Genomic DNA, 19,664 nt, shown 5'->3' on the forward strand with positions numbered 1-19,664 from the left:
TCCTTAATATCTCTCAACATCAATGGTCTCAACTCCCTAATAAAAAGACATAGATTAACAAACTGGATACTCAATGAGGACCCTGCATTCTGCTGCCTACAGGAAACACTCGTCAGAGACAAAGACAGACACTACCTCAGAGTGAAAGGCTGGAAAACAACTTTCCAAGCAAATGGTTGGAAGAAGCAAGCTGGAGTAGCCATTCTAATATCAAATAAAATCAATTTTCAAGTAAAAGTCATCAAAAGAGATAAGGAAGGACACTTCATATTCATCAAAGGAAAAATCCACCAAGATGAACTCTCAATCCTAAGTATCAATGCCCCAAATACAAGCGCACCTACATACATACAAGAAACCTTACTAAAGCTCAAAACACACATTGCACCTCACACAATAACAGTAGGAGATTTCAGCACTCCAGTCTCATCAATGGACAGATCATGGAAACAGAAATTAAACAGAGATGTAGACAGACTAAGAGAAGTCATGAACCAAATGGACTTAACAGATATTTATAGAACATTCTATCCTAAAGCAAAAGGATATACATTCTTCTCAGCTTCTCATAGTACTTTCTCTAAAATTGACCATATAATTGGTCAAAAAACGGGCCTCAACAGGTACAGAAAGATAGAAATAATCCCATGAGTGCTATCAGACCACCACGGCCTAAAGCTGGTCTTCAATAACAATAAAGGAAGAATGCCCAAATACACGTGGAAGTTGAACAATGTTCTACTCAACTATAACCTGGTCAAGGAAGAAATAAAGAAAGAAATTAAAGACTTCTTAGAATTTAATGAAAATGAAGGTACAATATACCCAAACTTATGGGACACAATGAAAGCTGTGCTAAGAGGAAAACTCATAGCTCTGAGTGCCTGCACAAAGAAACAGGAGAGAGCATATGTCACCAGCTTGACAGCACACCTAAAAGCTCTAGAACAAAAAGAAGCAAATACACCCAGGAGGAGTAGAAGGCAGGAAATAATCAAACTCAGAGCTGAAATCAACCAAGTAGAAAGAAAAAGGACCATAGAAAGAATCAACAGAACCAAAAGTTGGTTCTTTGAGAAAATGAACAAGATAGATAAACCCTTAGCCAGACTAATGAGAGGACCCAGAGAGTGTGTCCAAATTAACAAAATGAGAAATGAAAAGAGAGACATAACTACAGAATCAGAGGAAATTAAAAAAAATCATCAGATCCTACTACAAAAGCTTATATTCCACAAAACTTGAAAATCTACAGGAAATGGCCAATTTCCTAGACAGATACCAGGTACCAAAGTTAAATCAGGAACAGATAAAACATTTAAACAACCCCAAAACTCCTAGCAAAATAGAAGCAGTCATTAAAGGTCTCCCAAACCAAAAGAGCCCAGGTCCAGACGGGTTTAGTGCAGAATTCTATCAGACCTTCATAGAAGACCTAATACCAATAATATCCAAACTATTCCACAAAATTGAAACAGATGTAGCACTACCGAATTCCTTCTATGAAGCCATAATTACTCTTATACCCAAACCACATGAAGACCCAACAAAGAAAGAGAACTTCAGACTAATTTCCCTTATGAATATCGATGGAAAAATACTCAATAAAATTCTGGCAAACCGAATCCAAGAGCATATCAAAACAATCACCCACCATGATCAAGTCGGCTTCATCCCATCCATGCAGGGATGGTTTAATATAAGGAAAACCATCAACGTAATCCATTATATAAACAAACTGAAAAAAAAAACAACATGATCATTTAATTAGATGCTGAGAAAGCATTTGACAAAATTCAACAGCCCTTCATGATAAAAGTCCTGGAAAGAATAGGAATTCAAGGCCCATACCTAAACATAGTAAAAGCCACATACAGCAAACCAGTTGCTAACATTAAACTAAATGGAGAGAAACTTGAAGCAATCCCACTAACATCAGGGCCTAGACAGGCTGCCCACTCTCTCCCTACTTATTCAATATAATTCTTGAAGTTCTATCCAGAGCAATCAGACAACAAACGGAGGTCAAGGGGATACAGATTCGAAAAGAAGAAGTAAAAATATCACTATTTGCAGATGATATGATAGTATATTTAAGTGATACCAAAGTTCCACCAGAGAACTACTAAAGCTGAAAAACAACTTCAGCAAAGTGGCTGGGTATAAAATTAACTCAAATAAATCAGTAGCCTTCCTCTACACAAAAGAGAAACAAGCCGAGAAAGAAATTAGGGAAACGACACCCTTCATAATAGTCCCATGATGTGACTTTAACCAAGCAAGTAAAAGATCTGTACAAGAAGAACTTCAAGTCTCTGAAGAAAGAAATTGAAGAAGACCTCAGAAGATGGAAAGATCTCCCATGCTCATGGATTGGCAGGATTAATACAGTAAAAATGGCCATTTTAGCAAAAGCGATCTACAGATTCAATGCAATCCCCATCAAAATACCCATCCAATTCTTCAAAGAGTTAACAGAACAATTTGCAAATTCATCTGGAATAACAAAAAACCCAGGATAGCTAAAACTATCCTCAACAATAAAAGGACTTCAGGGGGAATCACTATCCCTGAACTCAAGCAGTATTTCAGAGTTATAGTGATAAAAACTGCATGGTATTGGTACAGAGACAGACAGATAGACCAATGGAATAGAATTGAAGACCCAGAAATGAACCCACACACCTATGGTCACTTGATTTTTGACAAAGGAGCCAAAACCAACAAATGGAAAAAAGATAGCATTTTCAGCAAATGGTGCTCGTTCAACTGGAGGGCAACACTTAGAAGAATGCAGATCGATCCATCCTTATCACCCTGTACAAAGCTTAAGTCCAAGTGGATCAAGGACCTCCACATCAAACCAGACACACTCAAACTAATAGAAGAAAAACTAGGGAAGCATCTGGAACACATCGGCACTGGAAAAAATTTCCTGAGGAAAACAACAATGGCTTATGCTCTAAGATCAAGAATCGACAAATGGGATGTCTTAAAACTGCAAAGCTTCTGTAAGGCAAAGGACACTGTGGTTAGGACATAACGGCAACCAATAGATTGGGAAAAGATCTTTACCAATCCTACAACAGATAGAGGCCTTATATCCAAAATATACAAAGAACTCAAGAATTTAGACCGCAGGGAGACAAATAACCCTATTAAAAATGGGGTTCAGAGCTAAATAAAACCATCAAATGGAAAAATGATAGCATGTTCAGCGAATGGTGCTGGTTCAACTGGAGGTAAAAATGTAGAAGAACATACATCGATCCATGCTTATCACCCTGTACAAAGCTTAAGTCCAGGTGGATCAAGGACCTTCACACCAAACCATATACAATGTAGCTAATAGAAGAAAAAGTGGAGAAGCATCTCGAACACATGGGCACTGGAAAAAATTTCCTGAACAAAACACCAATGGCTTATGCTCTAATATCAAGAATCGACAAATGGGATCTCATAAAACTGCAAAGCTTCTGTAAGGCAAAGGACACGGTGGTTAGGACAAAACGGCAACCAACAGATTGGGAAAAGATCTTTACCAATCCTACAACAGATAGAGGGCTTACATCCAAAATATACAAAGAACTCAAGAAGTTAGACCACAGGGAGACAAAGAACCCTATTAAAAATCGGGTTCAGAGCTAAACAAAGAATTCACAGCTGAGGAATGCCAAATGGCTGAAAAACACCTAAAGAAATGTTAAACATCTTTATTCATAAAGGAAATGCAAATCAAAACAACCCTGAGATTTCACCTCACACCAGTGAGAATGGATAGATCAAAAACTCAGGTGACAGCAAATGCTGGGGAGGATGTGTAGAAAGAGGAACACTCCTCCATTGTTGGTGGGATTGCAGACTGGTAAAACCATTCTGGAAATCAGTCTGGAGCTTCCTCAGAAAATTGGACATTGAACTACTTGAGGACCCAGCTATACCTCTCTTGGGCATATGCCCAAAAGTTGCCCCAACGTATAACAAGGACATGTGCTCCACTATGTTCATAGCAGCCTTATTTATAATAGCCAGAAACTGGAAAGAACCCAGATGCCCATCAGCAGAGGAATGGACATCTACACAATGGAATATTACTCAGCTATCAAAAACAATGCCTTTATGAAATTCATAGGCAAATGGTTGAAACTGCAAAATATCATCCTGAGTGAGGTAACCGAATCATAGAAAAACACACATGGTATGCAGTCATTGATAAGTGGCTATTAGCCCAAATGCTTGAGTTACCCTAGATGCATAGAATACATGAAACTCAAGAAGGATGACCAAAATGCGAATGCTTCACTCCTTCTTTAAAAGGGGAACAAGAATACCCTTGGCAGGGAATAGAGAGGCAACGATTAGAACAGAGACAGAAGGAACACCCATTCAGAGCCTGCCCCACATGCGGCCCATACATATACAGCCACCCCATTAGCCAAGATGGATGAAGCAAAGAAGTGCAGGCCGACAGGATCTGGATGTAGGTCTCTCCTGAGAGACACAATCAGAATACAGCAAATACAGAGGCGAATGCCAGCAGCAAACTACTGAACTGAGAACAGGACCCCCGTTGAAGGAATCAGAGAAAGAACTGGAAGAGCTTGACGGGGCTCGAGACCCCATATGAACAAAATGCCAAGTAAGCAGAGCTTCCAGGGACTAAGCCACTACCTAAAGACTATACATGGACTGACCCTGGACTCTGACCTCATAGGTAGCAATGAATATCCTAGTAAGTTCACCAGTGGAAGGGGAAGCCCTTGTTCCTGCTAAGACTGAACCCCCAGTGAACATGATTGTTGGAGGAAGGGCAGCAATGGGGGGAGGTTGGGGTGGGGAACACCTATAAAGAAGGGGACGGGGAGGGGTTAGGGGGATGTTGGCCCAGAAACCGGGAAGGGGAATAACATTCGAAATGTAAATAAGAAATACTCAAGTTAATAAAAAAATGGTGAAAGAACGTGTCAAGGGAGGAGAGCAGACTAGATTGTTGATCTAAGGACACATAATCTTATTTACTCATAAATAAGGACAGGAGACTTATTGTGCATCATGAGTAGCCATTATGCATTTGTAAACTTGGAAACTGATAGATAAGGGCAGGGGTGGTAAATGATACATGTTATTGTCACAAAAAAGTAAATTCACATTTTTTTTATTAACTTGAGTATTTCTTATATACATTTCAAGTGTTATTCCCTTTCCCGGTTTCCGGGCAAACATCCCCCTCCCCCCTCCCCTTCCTTATGGGTGTTCCCCTCGCAACCCTCCCCCCATTGCCGCCCTCCCCCCATAGTCTAGTTCACTGGGGGTTCAGACTTAGCAGGACCCAGGGCTTCCCCTTCCACTGGTGCTCTTACTAGGATATTCATTGCTACCTATGGGGTCAGAGTCCAGGGTCAGTCCATGTACAGTATTTAGGTAGTGGCTTAGTCCCTGGAAGCTCTGGTTGCTTGACATTGTTGTACTTTTGGGGTCTCGAGCACCTTCAAGCTCTTCCAGTTCTTTCTCTGATTGCTTCAACGGGGGACCTATTCTCAGTTCAGTGGTTTGCTGCTGGCATTCACCTCTGTATTTGCTGTATTCTGGCTGTGTCTCTCAGGAGCGATCTACATCCGGCTCCTGTCGGTCTGCACTTCTTTGCTTCATCCATCTTGTCTAATTGGGTGGCTGTATATGTATGGGCCACATGTGGGGCAGGCTCTGAATGGGTGTTCCTTCAGTCTCTGTTTTAATCTTTGCCTCTCCCTTCCCTGCCAAGGGTATTCTTTTTCCTCATTTAAAGAAGGAGTGAAGCATTCACATTTTGATCATCCGTCTTGAGTTTTGTTTGTTCTAGGGATCTAGGGTAATTCAAGCATTTGGGCTAAAAGCCACTTATCAATGAGTGCATACCATGTATGTCTTTCTGTGATTGGGTTAGTTCACTCAGGATGATATTTTCCAGTTCCAACCATTTGCCTACGAATTTCATAAACTCGTTGTTTTTGATAGCTGAGTAATATTCCATTGTGTAGATGTACCACATTTTCTGTATCCATTCCTCTGTTGAAGGGCATCTGGGTTCTTTCCATTTTCTGGCTATTATAAATAAGGCTGCGATGAACATAGTGGAGCACGTGTCTCTTTTATATGTTGAGGCATCTTTTGGGTATATGCCCAAGAGAGGTATAGCTGGATCCTCAGGCAGTTCAATGTCCAGTTTTCTGAGGAACCTCCAGACTGATTTCCAGAATGGTTTTACCAGTCTGCAATCCCACCAACAATGGAGGAGTGTTCCTCTTTCTCCACATCCTCGCCAGCATCTGCTGTCACCTGAGTCTTTGATCTTAGCCATTCTCACTGGTGTGAGGTGAAATCTCAGGGTTGTTTTGATTTGCATTTCCCTTATGACTAAAGATGTTGAACATTTCTTTAGGTGTTTCTCAGCCATTCGGCATTCCTCAGCTGTGAATTCTTTGTTTAGCTCTGAACCCCATTTTTTAATAGGGTTATTTGTTTCCCTGCGGTCTAACTTCTTGAGTTCTTTGTATATTTTGGATGTAAGCCCTCTATCTGTTGTAGGATTGGTAAAGATCTTTTCCCAATCTGTTGGTCGCCGTTCTGTCCTAACCACCGTGTCCTTTGCCTTACCGAAGCTTTGCAGTTTTATGAGATCCCATTTGTCGATTCTTGATCTTAGAGCATAAGCCATTGGTGTTTTGTTCAGGAAATTTTTTCCAGTGCCCATGTGTTCCAGATGGTTCCCTAGTTTTTCTTCTATTAGTTTGAGTGTGTCTGGTTTGATGTGGAGGTCCTTGATCCACTTGGACTTAAGCTTTGTACAGGGTGATAAGGATGGATCGATCTGCATTCTTCTACATGTTGCCCTCCAGTTGAACCAGCACCATTTGCTGAAAGCGCTATCTTTTTTCCATTGGATGGTTTTGGCTCCTTTGTCAAAAATCAAGTGACCATAGGTGTGTGGGTTCATTTCTGGGTCTTCAATTCTATTCCATTGGTCTATCTGTCTGTCTCTGTACCAATACCATGCAGTTTTTATCACTATTGCTCTGTAATACTGCTTCAGTTCAGGGATAGTGATTCCCCCTGAAGTCCTTTTATTGTTGAGGATAGCTTTAGCTATCCTGGGTTTTTTGTTATTCCAGATGAATTTGCAAATTGTTCTGTCTAACTCTTTGAAGAATTGGATTGGTATTTTGATGGGGATTGCATTGAATCTGTAGATTGCTTTTGGTAAAATGGCCATTTTTACTATATTAATCCTGCCAATCCATGAGCATGGGAGATCTTTCCATCTTCTGAGGTCTTCTTCAATTTCTTTCCTCAGTGTCTTGAAGTTCTTATTGTACAGATCTTTTACTTGCTTGGTTAAAGTCACACCGAGGTACTTTATATTATTTGGGTCTATTATGAAGGGTGTCATTTCCCTAATTTCTTTCTCGGCTTGTTTCTCTTTTGTATAGAGGAAGGCAACTGATTTATTTGAGTTAATTTTATACCCAGCCACTTTGCTGAAGTTGTTTATCAGCTTTAGTAGTTCTCTGGTGGAACTTTTGGGATCACTTAAATATACTATCATGTCATCTGCAAATAGTGATATTTTGACTTCTTCTTTTCCGATCTGTATCCCCTTGATCTCCTTTTGTTGTCTGATTGCTCTGGCTAGAACTTCAAGAACTATATTGAATAAGTAGGGAGAGAGTGGGCAGCCTTGTCTAGTCTCTGATTTTAGTGGGATTGCTTCAAGTTTCTCTCCATTTAGTTTAATGTTAGCAACTGGTTTGCTGTATATGGCTTTTACTATGTTTAGGTATGGGCCTTGAATTCCTATTCTTTCCAGGACTTTTATCATGAAGGGCTGTTGAATTTTGTCAAATTCTTTCTCAGCATGTAATGAAATGATCATGTGGTTCTGTTCTTTCAGTTTGTTTATATGATGGGTCACGTTGATGGTTTTCCGTATATTAAACCATCCCTGCATGCCTGGGATGAAGCCTACTTGATCATGGTGGATGATTGTTTTGATGTGCTCTTGAATTCGGTTTGCCAGAATTTTATTGAGTATTTTTGCGTCGATATTCATAAGGGAAATTGGTCTGAAGTTCTCTTTCTTTGTTGTGTCTTTGTGTGGTTTAGGTATAAGAGTAATTGTGGCTTCGTAGAAGGAATTCGGTAGTGCTCCATCTATTTCAATTTTGTGGAATAGTTTGGATAATATTGGTATGAGGTCTTCTATGAAGGTTTGATAGAATTCTGCACTAAACCTGTCTGGACCTGGGCTCTTGTTGGTTGGGAGACCTTTAATGACTGCTTCTATTTCCTTAGGAGTTATGGGGTTGTTTAACTGGTTTATCTGTTCCTGATTTAACTTCGATACCTGGTATCTGTCTAGGGAATTGTCCATTTCCTGAAGATTTTCAAGTTTTGTTGAATATAGGTTTTTATAGTAAGATCTGATGATTTTTTGAATTTCCTCTGAATCTGTAGTTATGTCTCCCTTTTCATTTCTGATTTTGTTAATTTGGACGCACTCTCTGTGTCCTCTCATTAGTCTGGCTAAGGGTTTATCTATCTTGTTGATTTTCTCAAAGAACCAACTTTTGGTTCTGTTGATTCTTTCTATGGTCCTTTTTGTTTCTACTTGGTTGATTTCAGCTCTGAGTTTGATTATTTCCTGCCTTCTACTCCTCCTGGGTGTATTTGCTTCTTTTTGTTCTAGAGCTTTTAGGTGTGCTGTCAAGCTGCTGACATATGCTCTTTCCTGTTTCTTTCTGCAGGCACTCAGAGCTATGAGTTTTCCTCTTAGCACAGCTTTCATTGTGTCCCATAAGTTTGGGTATGTTGTATCTTCATTTTCATTAAATTCTAAAAAGTTTTTAATTTCTTTCTTTATTTCTTCCTTGACCAGGTTATCATTGAGTAGAGCATTGTTCAATTTCCAAGTATATGTGGGCATTCTTCCTTTATTGTTATTGAAGACCAGTTTTAGGCCGTGGTGGTCCGATAGCACGCATGGGATTATTTCTATCTTTCTGTTCCTGTTGAGGCCCGTTTTTTGACCAATTATATGGTCAATTTTGGAGAAAGTACCATGAGGAGCTGAGAAGAAGGTATATCCTTTTGCTTTAGGATAGAATGTTCTATAAATATCCGTTAAGTCCATTTGGCTCATGACTTCTCTTAGTCTGTCGACATCACTGTTTAATTTCTGTTTCCATGATCTGTCCATTGATGAGAGTGGGGTGTTGAAATCTCCCACTATTATTGTGTGAGGTGCAACGTGTGTTTTGAGCTTTAGTAAGGTTTCTTTTACGTATGCAGGTGCCCTTGTATTTGGGGTATAGGTATTTAGGATTGAGAGTTCATCTTGGTGGATTTTTCCTTTGATGAATATGAAGTGTCCTTCCTTATCTTTTTTGATGACTTTTAGTTGGAAATTGATTTTATTTGATATTAGAATGGCTACTCCAGCTTGCTTCTTCTGACCATTTGCTTGGAAAGTTGTTTTCCAGCCTTTCACTCTGAGGTAGTGTCTGTCTTTGTCTCTGAGGTGTGTTTCCTGTAGGCAGCAGAATGCAGGGTCCTCGTTGCGTATCCAGTTTGTTAATCTATGTCTTTTTATTGGGGAGTTGAGGCCATTGATATTGAGAGATATTAAGGAATAGTGATTATTGCTTCCCGTTATATTCATATTTGGATGTGAGGTTATGTTTGTGTGCTTTCATTCTCTTTGTTTTGTTGCCAAGACGATTAGTTTCTTGCTTCTTCTAGGGTATAGCTTGCCTCCTTATGTTGGGCTTTACCATTTATTATCCTTTGTAGTGCTGGATTTGTAGAAAGATATTGTGTAAATTTGGTTTTGTCATGGAATATATTGGTTTCTCCATCTATGTTAATTGAGAGTTTTGCAGGATACAGTAACCTGGGCTGGCACTTGTGTTCTCTTAGGGTCTGTGTGACATCAGTCCAGGATCTTCTGGCCTTCATAGTTTCTGGCGAGAAGTCTGGTGTGATTCTGATAGGTCTGCCTTTATATGTTACTTGACCTTTTTCCCTTAGTGCTTTTAATATTCTTTCTTTATTTTGTGCGTTTGGTGTTTTGACAATTATGTGACGGGAGGTGTTTCTTTTCTGGTCCAGTCTATTTGGAGTTCTGTAGGCTTCTTGTATGTCTATGGGTATCTCTTTTTTTAGGTTAGGGAAGTTTTCTTCTATGATTTTGTTGAAGATAGTTACTGGTCCTTTGAGCTGGGAGTCTTCACTCTCTTCTATACCTATTATCCTTAGGTTTGATCTTCTCATTGAGTCCTGGATTTCCTGTATGTTTTGGACCAGTAGCTTTTTCTGCTTTACATTATCTTTGACAGTTGAGTCAATGATTTCTATGGAATCTTCTGCTCCTGAGTTTCTCTCTTCTATTTCTTGTATTCTGTTGGTGAAGCTTGTATGTACAGCTCCTTGTCTCTTCTTTTGGTTTTCTATATCCACGGTTGTTTCCATGTGTTCTTTCTTGATTGCTACTATTTCCATTTTTAATTCCTTCAACTGTTTGATTGTGTTTTTCTGGAATTCTTTCAGGGATTTTTGTGTCTCCTCTCTATGGGCTTCTACTTGTTTATTTATGTTTTCCTGGAATTCTTTCAGGGATTTTTGTGTCTCCTCTCTATGGGCTTCTACTTGTTTATTTATGTTTTCCTGGAATTCTTTCAGGGATTTTTGCGATTCTTTCAGGCATTTTTGCGATTCCTCTCTGTAGGCTTCTACTTGTTCTCTAAGGGAGTTCTTCACGTCTTTCTTGAAGTCCTCCAGCATCATGATCAAATATGATTTTGAAAGTAGATTTTGCTTTTCTGGTGTGTTTGGATATTCCATGTTTGTTTTGATGGGAGAATTGGGCTCCAATGGTGCCATGTAGTCTTGGTTTCTGTTGCTTGGGTTCCTGCGCTTGCCTCTCGCCATCAGATTATCTCTAGTGTTACTTTGTTCTGCTATTTCTGACAGTGGCTAGACTGTCCTATAAGCCTGTGTGTCAGGAGTGCTGTAGACCTGTTTTCCTCTCTTTCAGACAGTTATGGGGACAGAGTGTTCTGCTTTCGGGCGTGTAGTTTTTCCTCTCTACAGGTCTTCAGCTGTTCCTGTGGGCCTGTGTCTTGAGTTCACCAGGCAGCTTTCTTGCAGCAGAAAAGTTGGTCTTACCTGTGGTCCCCGGGCTCAAGTTCGCTTCTGGGGTGCTGCCCACGGGCTCTCTGCAGCGGCAGCAACCAGGAAGACCTGTGCCGCCCCTTCCGGGAGCTTCAGTGCACCAGGATTCCAGATGGTCTTTGGCTTTTTCCTCTGGTGTCCGAGATTGTGTGCAGAGAGCAGTCTCTTCTGGTTTCCCAGGCTTGTCTGCCTCTCTGAAGGTTCAGCTCTCCCTCCCACGGGATTTGGGTGCAGAGAACTGTTTATCCGGTCTGTTTCCTTCAGGTTCTGGTGGTGTCTCAGGCAGGGGTCCTGCCGCTCCTGTGCCCTCCCCCACGGGAGCCCAGAGGCCTTATACAGTTTCCTCTTCGGCCAGGGATGTGGGCAGGGGTGAGCAGTGTTGGTGGTCTCTTCCGCTCTGCAGCCTCAGGAATGCCCACCTGACCAGGCGGTTGGGTCTCTCTCTCACAGGGTCTGGGGGCAGAGAGCTGCTGCGGGCCGGGATCCGCGGGTGTGGGACTTCCGGTAAACACAGAACGTGCCCGGTCCTAGAGGAATTCTGCTTCCCTGTGTCCCAAGATCACCAGGCAGCTTTCTTGCAGCAGAAAAGTTGGTCTTACCTGTGGTCCCGGGGCTCAAGTTCGCTCGTGGGGTGCTGCCCACGGGTTCTCTGCAGCGGCAGCCAAATTCACATTTTTTAAATTTGTCTCTTGACATAAGTATATATCTCTATGATTTTATGGGGGTGCTCCTATATCTAGATAGGTTGAAGCAGGTAGGGTTTAAAGCTGCTGTAACAGAATGGAAAGAAGGTGGAGATAAAGGTAGAGAATGCAGAGGTCCCTGGAGTAAGCAGGGAGCTAGTGCTCTCTGCAGCAGACATGTCTAGACTGTTGTTCTGAGATTGCTTTGAATTGATCTTTACCAGACCCAACATATGCTCAGTAAGGTACTTATTGCCATGTGATGGTTATTAATGCACACAGAAAGAGGAGATGTTTTAATGCTGGAGTTTGATCATGTCTAGAGAACTCTAAATTTGGTAAGAATGTGGAATGGTGCACTTAAATTGGTTTTGTGTTATGGCACTGTCCTCACTGTGTATACTAAGATTCCTGCTCTGCTCTTTTTTAGAATCTCTGTCCGATTTCACTATCTGCGCTGAGCCAGGTCCTGTGATTCCTCAAGGGAATTTCATAACCATTGTGTGCTCAACCTCTGGTGAATATGACACGGTCCGCCTGGAGAAGGAAGGCAGCACCTTTATGGAAAAGAAAACAGAGCCTCATGGAAAACAGCATAGATTCCGTATTGGGCCAGTGAATGAAACCATTACTGGATATTATAACTGTATCTTTGAAAAAAATTATGTATGGTCTCAACGAAGTAATGATCTGCAGCTAAAAGTGATCAAAGAAAATGTCACCCAGGGTCTTGCCCCAGGTCCATCAATGACCTCAGGTTTGTTCTTAGAACCCTGGGTTTTAACCATAGCTGTTATTCCCTGCCTCCATCTCCTTTGGTTTTTCATAACACCAGGCTCCTTTACCTTACCTCCCTCATCACATGTCTCCCTTAATCTAACAGTCCAGATTGCCTGGAGCTTTACTCTTATCAGACATCATGAATGACTTGGATACAGTTACAGTCTGAGGGATAGAGTACAGAGCTGTCACTTCTTACTGGGTAGCAACTGTGCCTCAGCAGTGGTAGAGGCAATCTGCTCTTAAAGTGATTTATGTCTTTTCACTGATCACAGTAAATTATCTTGTTCTTCTACCAAGTCAGAGCCTGTCATGGCTTTAGGAAATAATCTCTAGTGAGGTCCCATTTTACTAGACAGGTAATGTGGCCTAGACCACTGTTCTGGGGGGTGTTTTCACATGAAATTTCTCTGTGGCTAGGCTCCAGAATGTCCTGGAGTTTTAGTCTACTTCCATGTTCTTCCAGGTCTTCCAAGAAGTTGTTTAGTACTGATTCTGCGAGGCCAAGCAGAGCAAATGAGAAAAGAACAGAAGGAAGGGTCACCCCACCCTGACTCCCCCCAGCAGAAGGGATTGAGGAGGAGCTCTGTCAGGTTTCCTGTTTTCCCTGCCCTGTCCTTTTAGGTGTTTCTCATAGTCTGCAATTGAGTAATTGGCAATTCACCCATTTTGGAACAATACTTAAGATGGAGAAGAGGTCTACATAGCCTCTCTCATAAGCTCTCAATATTTCCTCCTGCCTCTTTGCTGTGTAGTAGTTTATTGGAGCTCATACATTGGGTTGATGTCACAATCAGCCTTTTGTTTAGCTTTGGAACCAGACATCAGGATGTCATTGATACTATTTTTGTTGCTATTTTATTTCATCATCATCATCATCATCATCATCATCATCATCATCATCATTATTATTATTATTATTATTATTATTATTATTATTATTATTATTATTATACTGAGATTTGATCTGTTCTTGGATTTGGTTTCCAAGAATTTAGTTGATTATGTTTGCATCAATGTTCATAAGGGAAACTGGTCTTAAGTTTTCTTTCTTTGTTGCATCTTTGTGTGGTTTAGGTATAAGCATCATGGAAGGAATTGGGTAGTGTTCTGTCTGCTTCTATTTTGTGGAATAATTTGGACAGTATTGGTATGAGGTCTTTTATGAAGGTCTGATAGAATTCTGAAGTATACCCATCTGGTCTTGGGGTCTTTTTGGTTGGGAGACTTTTAATAACTGCTTCTATTTCTTTAGGAGTTATGGGCTGTGGAAATGGTTTATCTGATCCTGATTTAACTTTGGTATCTGGTATCTGTCTAGAAAATTGCCCATTTCATCCAGGTTTTCTAGTTTTATTGAATATAGGCTTTTGTAGTAGGATCTGATGATTTTTTGAATTTTCTCAGATTCTGTTGTTATGTCTCCCTTTTTATTTCTGATTCTCCTAATTTGACTACATTCTCTGCACCCTCTGGTTAGTCTGGCTAAGGGTTTATCTTTGATTTTCTCAAAGAACCAGTTCCTGGTTTTGTTGATTCTTTGTATAATCCTTTTCATTTCTACTTGGTTGATTTCAGCCCTGAGTTTATTTCCTGCCATCTACACTTCTTGGGTGTATTTGCTTCTTTTTGTTCCATTGCTTTTAGGTATGCTGTCAACCTGCTGATGTATGCTCTCTCCTTTTTTTTAAAAAATTTATTTAATACTTAATAATAATTCTTTGGTTTCCGGGCAAACATCCCTGTCCCCCCTCCCCTTCCTTATGGGTGTTCCCCTCCCAACCCTCCCCCCATTGCCGCCCTCCCCCCAACAGTCTAGTTCACTGGGGGTTCAGTCTTAGCAGGACCCAGGGCTTCCCCTTCCACTGGTGCTCTTACTAGGATATTCATTGCTACCTATGAGGTCAGAGTCCAGGGTCAGTCCATGTATAGTCTTTAGGTAGTGGCTTAGTCGCTGGAAGCTCTGGTTGCTTGGCATTGTTGTACATATGGGGTCTCGAGCCCCTTCACGCTCTTCCAGTTCTTTCTCTGATTCCTTCAATGGGGGTCCTATTCCCAGTTCAGTGGTTTGCTGCTGGCATTCGCCTCTGTATTTGCTGTATTCTGGCTGTGTCTCTCAGGAGCGATCTACATCCGGCTCCTGTCGGTCTGCACTTCTTTGCTTCATCCATCTTGTCTAATTGGGTGGCTGTATATGTATGGGCCACATGTGAGGCAGGCTCTGAATGGAAGTTCCTTCAGTCTCTGTTTTAATCTTTGCCTCTCTCTTCCCTGCCAAGGGTATTCTTGTTCCCCTTTTAGAGAAGGAGTGAAGCATTCACATTTTGATCATCCGTCTTGAGTTTCATTTGTTCTAGGCATCTATCTCCTTTTCTTTATGGAGGCACTCAGAGCTATTAGTTTTCCTCTTAGCAATGCTTTCTTTGTGTCCCATAAGTTTAGGTATGTTGTGCCTTTATTTTCATTAAATTCTAAAATGTCTTTAATTTCTTTTTTTATTTCTTCCCTGACCAAGATCATGACCCTGATCATGAGCAGAGCGTTGTTCAACTTCCATGTATATGTGGGCGTTTTTTTGTTATTGTTGTTATTGAACACCAGCCTTAGTCATTGGTGATCTGATAAGATGAATGGGATTATTTCAATCTTCTTGTATCTGTTGATGCCTGTTTTGTGACTATTTGTATGGTCAGTTTTGGAGAAGGTACCATGAAGTGCTAGAAGAAGGTATATTCTTTTGATTTAGGATGGAATGTTCTATAAATATCTGTTAAATCCAACTGGTTCATAACTTCTGTTAGTTTCTTTATGTCTATCTATCTTTAGTTTCTGTTTCCTTGGTCTGTCCATTGATACGAGTATGGTGTTGAAATCTCCTTTTTATGTATCAAAGCTCTGGGAACAGCCAGAAACCTGAAATGTTCTGTCCCATATGACTTCTGCCTTTGTATATCCTGAGGCCACCAGGCAGGTTGCTTGGAGCAGAAGAGTTGGTCTTACCTCTTCTCTCAGGTGTGTTGGCACTCCTGGTGACTCACTTTGTATTTTCTTTGATTTCTGTTTCAATGATTTCTGTGGCACCTTCTATACCTGAGACTCTCTCTCCTATCTCTTCTATTGGTGATGCTTGTATCTGTGACTCCCGATCAGTTTTGTAGGTGTTCCTTCTCCAGGGTTGTCTTTGTTTGTGATTTCTTTTTTGTTTCTATTTCCAATTCTAGATCTTGGATGGTTTTCTCCAATTCCTTCATCTTTTTTTTATTGTGTTTATTCATATTTCTTTAAATAATATATGTATTTCCTTTTTAGGGGCTTCCTCCTGGTTATCTGTGTTCTACTGTATTTCTTTAAGGAAAGTTATTTATGCCCTCCTTAAGGTCTTCTTTCATCTTCATGAGATGAGATTTTAGATCATAATCTTGCTTTTCTGGTGTTTTAGGGTGTTCAGGGCTTGCTGTGTTGGGAAAGCCTTGGTTTCTGTTGCTTATGTTCTTGCACTTTCTTCTTTCCATCTGGTTATCTCAGGTGTTAGGTGGCCTTGCTGTCTCTGACTGGAGCCTGTTCCTCCTGTGAGCATGGTTATTTTGGGCCTCTGTGGGTCAGGATGTCTCTGGGTATGGGATAGGGTCTGGAGCACCCCTTCTTAGAGTCAAACTGGCTCCAGGTGTGGGCAGGGTTGTGCATGCTGGATCACAAGATCTGTTTCCTGGCACAATTGAGGACCAGAAGGAAGATGTGTCTCTGGCAGTGTGGGAGGTCTTGACTCTCATTAGGCCAAGTGTTGGAGCGTGCCAGTTGGTGTCATATCTCCTGGGGCTAAAGCTATCTCTGTGCATGGGTTTGGGGAGGGCTGGAGCACAGGATCTGCTCTCAGTGTAGTTTTGGACTAGAAAGTAGATTTGTCTCTGGCTGGGTGTGAGGTCCTGCGTCCTCTGGGCCCCAGAGGGTCCCAGTTAGGCCAGGTATTGTGGTGGTGGGAGAACTCACCTGTGAGCCTGGTGGTGTCAGAACTCCTGGGGGTCAAACTCTCTCAGGGTATGGGTGGTTTGTGGGGAGGGGGGCTGAGTACAGGATCTGCTCCTAGGGACAGTTGTGGACTTGAAAGAGGTATAATATATCTTGATACATAAATATAATGCATGTTATTCCATTTTGAATATGCTATTTAATATCTGCACTATATAATTTAACAGATATTATTTATTACTATAATCTACATATAGGTAAACATCATTTATTATTATAGCTTTGTATATTTTATATCCTTGGAAGATAATGTTCAGTATTAAATAACATAAGTTTATATATTAATTTATGTGATAGAAGTTAGCTGTAATGTGCTATTTTCTTTCTGGCCCCAAGCTCCTGGAATAACAACTCAGACTCAAATATATATTTACAAGTACTAAGGCCATATAGCTAAGCTTGTTTCCTCACTAGCAAATGATTTAGAATGACCCATTTGTACTAATCTAAATTCTGCTACATGGCTGGTTACCTCTGCTCAGTTACCATGTGTCTGTCCTCCTATCTTCTCAGGTGACTCTGAGCCTCTGTATCTCAGAATTCCTTTTGCCTAATGGATGTCCCACCTTCTATTCTACCTTTTCTAAAGGCCATAAATTTTTAAAGATTCATTTATTTATTTTATGTACATGAGTATACTGTAGTTACCTTCATACACATGAGAAGAAAGCATTGGATCCCATTACAGATGGTTGCAAGCTACCATGTGTTGTTTGAAATTGAACTCAGGATGTTTGTAAAAGTGGTCAGTACTCTTACCTTATGAGATATCTCTCCAGCCTGGCCATAGATTTTTTTTAATTGACAGGTGATGCATCCATAGAATACCTGAGATACTCTCTCTATAGTCAGCATATAACTTTATTTTATATTTCCTTGCATTTTTATTTATCTAGATATGTGTGTTTGTATGTTCACTGTGTTGATATGCATGTGGGTGCAGGTGAACATATATGCATGTATGTGTGTGTAAATCCATGAATGATGCTAAACTTATTATTTAACTGCTATCCACCTTCCACACTGGGGTATAATCTTTGACTGATCACAGAATTTACTGTTTCAGCTAGTCTGGTTAGCCAGTTTGCTCAGGTGGATTTTCAGTCTTTCTTTCCTTAAATTGAGATTATAGGTAGACAGTCATGTCCAGTTAACACTTTCTTTTATATATATATTTTTTACACTCCAGATTTTATTCCCTTCCAGGTTCACTCTCTGACTGTTCTACATCCCATACCTCCTCTCTGTCGACCCTGTCTCCATGAGGGTGTCCTCCCACACCAGACCTCTAAACTCTTTGAGGCCTCCAGTCTCTTGAGTGTTTGGTGTATCTTCTCTGACTGAACCCAGACCCAGCAGTCGTCTGCTGTATGTGTGTTGGGGGCCTCATATCAGCTGGTGTATGCTACCTCATTGGTGATTCAGTGATTAAGAGATCTTGGGGGTCCAGGTTAAATTGAGATTGCTGGTTAACTTTTTCTGTGGGCTCTGGGAATCCAAACTCTGGTTCTCACTCTTGTATACCAATTATTTTACTCATTGAGCCATATCCATAGCACCTTAGACGTATTTATTTACAGTACATGTGAATGTACATCCATACGTCACTTAATTCTTCTTTATTCTAGACTTGTGTTCATTAGGTATTGTGGTCAAGTGACATCTGTGCTCTGAGTAATGCATCATTGGTAGCCATTATATCATTGTGTGAACAAAATAGTATTTATAGCAGCTTAGGAGAAACAGTCCTTTGCACATGTGACCATATGGTATATAGAGCAAGCAACTTTTAAACTGCAGTCCTACAGAAACGTTAATCCAAATGCTGCAGGTAACCAAGACTCCATGGCAGGTACAATGACACTAGGGCATAGAACATTTTTAGCTCAGTTATAATCTTACTACAGGTCCATGGTTAATTGTAATATCATTGCACATCATGTGTGACTCCATTTACATATGTAAGATATAAGTCTAAATAAATCATGTACATGCATATGACAGGTCTAATTTAAGTTGTGATATGGTATGTGGAAAGGACAGAATAGCAATTATTACACTGAGTTAGACATGGGCAAGGGGTTGAGGAAACAGCCTCTAAAGAGACATTGTCTGACTTTCATTAAAGGATTGCCTCAGGAGCAAGTGGCAGGGAGAGTGGGTACTATCCATGAAGAGGAGACAGGTGGATTCCATCTTGGGTGGTCACCTCTATAGTGGTACAGTGAGTGGAGAAAGGTGCATTTAAGGAAGAGGATGAGATGGATATTAAATGCTGTCTTCAGGGCATCAGGCAATAGGACAATATTGGAACTAAATTTGTTCCTGTGAAGGGCTACCCAGAAGAACATACAAGATGGGAATTCTTGACCTCAGTGAGAGGGAGGCCAAGATGGGTTTGGTGAGGGAGTCCTGATTCTCTTCTTATTGGTTATTAGTCTCTGCAAAGCTCTACAGAGTGTGGTGGGCAATGCTGTTCTATATGATGTCAATCACAAAGTTAGAGCTTTTATCTTTGGGAACCTAATGGATGTCTTTAGCCATATCTAACTTCTGAGCCCATAAAATGACCCTGCCAGTGGCTTGCGAGCCCTAGAGTACAAAGCAGGTCAACACTCCTGACAGATAGCACAAGGATACTCATCACATATTTCAAGATCACTGTAAATATAAAATTTTACATAGTCACATGTTTATGAATACCACCCAGCATATGTGTGCTATTCAGTAGGTACTTAATAAATGCATGCTGATGATAATTTGGTTCTTGTCTTTTTTAGATACATCTTGGCTGAAGACGTACAGCATTCACATTCTTACTGTGGTCTCTGTGATTTTCCTCCTTTGTCTTTCCCTCTTTCTATTCTGCTTTCTTAGCCACCGTCAGAAAAAGCAGGGTAGGTATCTGTGGTGAAAGATGGCCTTCAGGGACTTTTGGGAGTGCTGGTGATAAGAACTCCCTCTTAAATG

General features: G+C 40.7%; 1 protein-coding gene across 4 annotated transcripts in view; it reads left to right on the top strand.

The window, feature by feature from the left end:
* The window catches only part of Lair1 (leukocyte-associated immunoglobulin-like receptor 1), a 120,697-nt gene that overhangs the window by 96,237 nt on the left and 4,796 nt on the right, over nucleotides 1-19,664 (top strand). For all 4 annotated transcript variants that reach the window (XM_063272104.1, XM_017589623.3, XM_017589620.3 and 1 more), the window contains 2 exons: nucleotides 12,319-12,645; nucleotides 19,475-19,591. In XM_063272104.1, the coding sequence (XP_063128174.1) occupies nucleotides 12,319-12,645; nucleotides 19,475-19,591 (444 nt within the window). The remainder of the gene's footprint in view (nucleotides 1-12,318; nucleotides 12,646-19,474; nucleotides 19,592-19,664) is intronic.

Source organism: Rattus norvegicus, chromosome 1 (genome assembly GCF_036323735.1).
Source record: "Rattus norvegicus strain BN/NHsdMcwi chromosome 1, GRCr8, whole genome shotgun sequence".
Classification (NCBI taxonomy): domain Eukaryota; kingdom Metazoa; phylum Chordata; class Mammalia; order Rodentia; family Muridae; genus Rattus; species Rattus norvegicus.